The following is a 5,000-nucleotide window of genomic DNA, read 5'->3' as shown; positions in this document are numbered from 1 at the left end:
CCGACCATGTCAATCAGAGCGGCTTCCGCTCCCTTCTCCCTGTGTGTCGCTGTAAACAGTGCCCAGTGAAAACAACAACGCTAACTAGCTAGCAAGCTAACGGCAGAAACCTACACGCTAGCTCCTTGCTACACGCTGAAAACGGCAAGTTGGATCGTCGGAAACGATTTTCCAAGGGCACTGCCGCCAAGCGCCGCCCATAGCAAATCCCACAATGGAGACCTGCGCCGCCAGACTCTTCTCACGGTAGGGAAGGGAGGCTGGCCAGCGAGACTAAACTGGGAGTAACCTTAGACCGCACATACACGGCACATATCCAAAAGACGAGAGCCAAGCTCTCCACCAGGAAGAGCCTAAATTTGTGACGGCTAACAAACTCAAAGTGGGGAGCTCCATCCGAGCACGTGAAGTAAATCGGCACTAGCCTTGTGCTCGTCCACCACCGTCGAGTACGCCTGTCTGTCCTCCAGCATGGAACAGATCATCTCATGCCCACCAACTAGATCCTAATCCTCAGTGAGACCTGCAGGATAGTGACAGGGTGCATCAAAACAAACCCCCGGGTACCCTGCCTCTCTACGCCCTCACAGGCATCGCTCGCTCCCCCCGACATCCGGAGAGCAGTCATCGCAAAAGCCGAGCGCACAAAGCAAGCCAACGTCAACCGGCACCTCGCTCCATGATCCAGCAGAGTGATCATAAAGGGCTCAGCTCCAGGAACAGTTTCTTGGACGCCGCTGACTTGACGTACCGGAGACCAGCCCAGCCGATGCCAGCATCTGTGAATGGCTCAACCGGTGGAACAGCTTGCATGGGCAGCCACTCAACCCAATGGACGGAGAGAGGGGTATCATTCCAAACGAATGCCTCGCTACGGGCCATGAGCAACCTTGGGCTGCCTGGAAAACCCTAAAGCGCCTGCGGGTCGGGGAGGGATGCTGCAAGGGGTCCATGAAGAAATGGAAAATAGCAATCTGAGGGTGCTTCCTCATTGGGAACGATTGCTTTCGTTCCGTTCCGTTCCACACCCGGGAACGATTGCCCCCCCCCCCCTCGCCTCTCCCCCGCTGGTCAGCTTTCACATTACAACATTTCTTCCACGCTCGGAAAAAGAACAGAGTGCACTTGCGTGCGTCATCAACTATGCCTGGAGTTTATCCTCGCCCGTTTGTTGTCTATGTGGTTCGGTATATATATATATATATATATATATATATATATATATATATATATATATATATATATATATATATATATATATATATAGATATATATATATATATAGATATATAGATATATATATATATAGATATATATAGATATGATATACGGTAGTCGAAGGCCAGACACAAGGAAGCAGCGTCATTTTCCTTGAATTAAACTAGCTAAAAATAGCTAAAAGCTGTTGTGTGGTGGGGCTGCGCAGACAACAAATGTAAAAAATTGCCAATTAACATTTTTTTTGTACTCCCGAGCAAAACAAGGAAGCCACTGAGAATTGGCGAGAAGGAAACTGTGGATCTCGCTGTCAAGGAAGTAAGTTGGAGTGTTCGTCTTCCGTATATACGATCTTCGTGTGCAACACGCGACCATGCATGCAACATTAGCGGCGGCATTAGCTCAGGAGGTAGAGCTGTCACCTGCGATTCGGAAGGTTCCCGGTTCGAGGCTGGCGCCTCCCGGCAGTGTGCCGAAGTGTCCTTGAGCAAGACACTGAACCCATAACTGCTCCTGACGCTAGACTATGCACTCTATAAATACAGTCCATTTACCATTTTACCATAGGAGAACGCCAGGATTGGCGGGGGGGAGTTTTTGTTTCCCCCCGTTCTGGGGGCGTGGTTCCTGAATGATGACGCACTCCGCACTGTCTCTATGCAGTCAATATGCCACTAGCTGGGATTAAAGCTCACCAGTTGAGGAAAAAGTATACAATCAAATCTTGCCTGCCCTTCTATGTCTACATTTTAATCCACAGTTTGGTTAATTTAAATATTTCAGAGTACTTTGAATGAATGAGTGATTGGACGTAACGATTGGAGTAGTCCTAGAGCTAGCTAGCTAGTGGATTGATCTTCCTTCACAGAAGCTGCGAACGCTACAGTTTTTAGTCGTTGTTAGGAGTTGTGCCGTGCCTTGTACATGAGGCCAAAGATCTCCTCCACTTCAGGCTTGTTCTTGGCGATGCTGGTCAGCAGAGGGTCTTTGTAGCCCCACAGCAGTTCATCCACAGTGCGGGTGGTGAAGAGACCCGTGCCCATCGAGTTCATCCAGATGGACATGGCGTTGGCCTTCCAGAAGCTCCCTTTCAACTGGCTCATCACAGCCTGGAGATGGAACGGGAGTAGATTTTATTTTATTTTATTTTATTATGGATATAAAAAAAACAACACAATCCAAGGGATAACATGTGAAAGTGCAATCACTGATTTCCAACATGGTCCCTGTTGTTAAGAACAGGACATACAATATACACCCAACATATAATGTACATTACAGGTTAAATAAACAATACAAAGAAAAACAATAGATACATAAGTGCAAAATGTTGTGACAGGAGAGCCTCGTCAAACTATTCTAGCTTACTCTGCAAGAATTTCTTCAGGAGGTTTTTAAAACCACTCAGAGAACTCGCCGTCTTAACTTCGTTAGGGAGCTTGTTCCACTCCTCTCCCCCCGTGTAGAGGAATGTGCTTCTCCCCACCTTGCTTTTCAGATTTGGTAGTTTCAGATCAGTCTCACTGGCTCTCGTATTCCGACCATGAGCGTCCCGTACAAATTGAAAATACTTTGTAAAGGAGCTTGGACAAATGGTCATGGCGAATTGTGTGGACCATGAAGAGTTTTAGCTGTTGAACTCTATTTTCCACTGGGAGCCAATTCAACTCTTTCAAACGTGCGGTGGCTGATATGAGTGCTTGGACTGAGGCCAAGGACAATCCTCATTCATTTGTTTTGGACTATTTGAAGCCTGTCTTTTTGATCTTTTAGTTAGACCACTGGACCAGGATAATACAGGTATAGTCATAGTGACATTGAATTGAGGATCTAGCTAACAGCTTCATGGTCCTCTTGTCCAAGAATTTACCCTCTCTTCTCCCCCACACCTCCCCTCCCTTCCCCTCTCCTGCTCTCTCCTCTTGCTCCTTCCCCACCTCCTATACCCTCCCCACCCCATCACTCTCTCACATTCCCCCTGCTATTCTCCCTTCTCCTGCGCTCTCCTCTGCTCTCCCCTCATTCCTATATTTTCTATATTATCAATTGTGCAAATGTTATCTTTATTCTGTATATTCATGTTACTGTTGTGTCAGCTAGAATTAGCTAGACATACTTTCTGTGAAGCCCTCTGAGACATGCTTGTGAATTAGGGCTATATAAATAAACTTGACTTGACTTGACTTGACCTATTCTAGCTAAATACTTTGTCCTTGAGTGGGGACATAGGGGTGGATGGGGAAAACAAGAGAGAAAATACATGCATAAGAAACATCCAAATCACAAAACATATATGTTATTTATGTGCACTTTTCCAGACCTGCAGCTCACGACTCACCCAAGCAGGGATGTTGACGGTGGTGATGTTATCAACAGCTGGGTCACCTACTGACTTCTCTCGCAGAAACACAAAGGTCTTTGTGTTGTACGCTGACACCTTTGTGGTGTTTTCCACTGCGCTGACATTGACCCTCACCCTGTACTCCCTGTGCAAACACAGTGCAAGACATTTAAAACGGCGTTAAATTCACCTCATTCTCTATTATTTTGTGGTTGCAAAATTGAAATGCCACTTGCCAAACATTACAGTTGAAAACTCAAAAAGCGGAGAGATCATTGCTTAACGTTAACGTTACGCATTTTGTCACACAACTGCTGTGTTTCATCACAACATTCAGTTTGGATTAGGCAACCCAAACGGGGTCGTGGGGGTAGATTATTTTGACATACACTGTAAAACATAGGCTAAATCATGGGGGTAGATTATTTTGACCTACACTGTAAAACATAGGCTAGGCCGTGGGGGTAGATTATTTTGACCTATACTGTAAAACATAGGCTGGGTCGTGGGGGTAGATTATTTTGACATAGCCTACACTGTAAAACATAGGCTAGGTCCTGGGGATAGATTATTTTGACCTACACTGTAAAACATAGGCTAGGTCGTGGGGGTAGATTATTTTGACCTACACTGTAAAACATAGGCTAGGTCCTGGGGATAGATTATTTTGACCTACACTGTAAAACATAGGCTAGGTCATGGGGGTCGATTATTTTGACCTACACTGTAAAACATAGGCTAGGTCGTGGGGGTAGATTATTTTGACATACACTGTAAAACATAGGATAGGTTGTGGGGGTAGATTATCTTGACCTACACTATAAAACATAGGCTAGGTCGTGGGGGTAGATTATTTTGACCTACACTGTAAAACATAGGCTAGGTCATGGGGGTAGATTATTTTGACATACACTGTAAAACATAGGCTAGGTCGTGGGGGTAGATTATTTTGACCTACACTGTAAAACATAGGCTAGGTCATGGGGGTAGATTATTTTGACCTACACTGTAAAACATAGGATAGGTTGTGGGGGTAGATTATCTTGACCTACACTATAAAACATAGGCTAGGTCGTGGGGGTAGATTATTTTGACCTACACTGTAAAACATAGGCTAGGTCATGGGGGTAGATTATTTTGACATACACTGTAAAACATAGGCTAGGTCGTGGGGGTAGATTATTTTGACCTACACTGTAAAACATAGGCTAGGTCGTGGGGGTAGATTATTTTGACATACACTGTAAAACATAGGCTAGGTCGTGGGGGTAGATTATTTTGACCTACACTGTAAAACATAGGCTAGGTCATGGGGGTAGATTATCTTGACCTACACTAAAACATAGGCTAGGTCGTGGGGGTAGATTATTTTGACCTACACTGTAAAACATAGGCTAGGTCGTGGGAGTAGATTATCTTGACCTACACTATAAAACATAGG

At 45.2% G+C, this 5,000-nt stretch overlaps 1 protein-coding gene across 1 annotated transcript in view; it reads right to left on the bottom strand.

Annotated features, from left to right (window-relative positions):
* scarb2b (scavenger receptor class B, member 2b) overlaps nucleotides 1-5,000 on the bottom strand; it is a gene marked incomplete at its 3' end in the record, with an annotated part of 48,963 nt that overhangs the window by 23,979 nt on the left and 19,984 nt on the right. Inside the window, exons 4-5 of the mRNA XM_083657371.1 lie at nucleotides 3,557-3,704; nucleotides 2,136-2,327 (exon numbers count right to left, since the gene is read on the bottom strand). Of these exons, the coding sequence (XP_083513497.1) occupies nucleotides 2,136-2,327; nucleotides 3,557-3,704 (340 nt within the window). The remainder of the gene's footprint in view (nucleotides 1-2,135; nucleotides 2,328-3,556; nucleotides 3,705-5,000) is intronic.

This window comes from Poromitra crassiceps (assembly GCF_964638095.1).
Source record: "Poromitra crassiceps genome assembly, chromosome: 21".
Taxonomy (NCBI): Eukaryota; Metazoa; Chordata; class Actinopteri; order Beryciformes; family Melamphaidae; genus Poromitra; species Poromitra crassiceps.
This window is presented reverse-complemented; position numbering and strand designations above follow the sequence as displayed.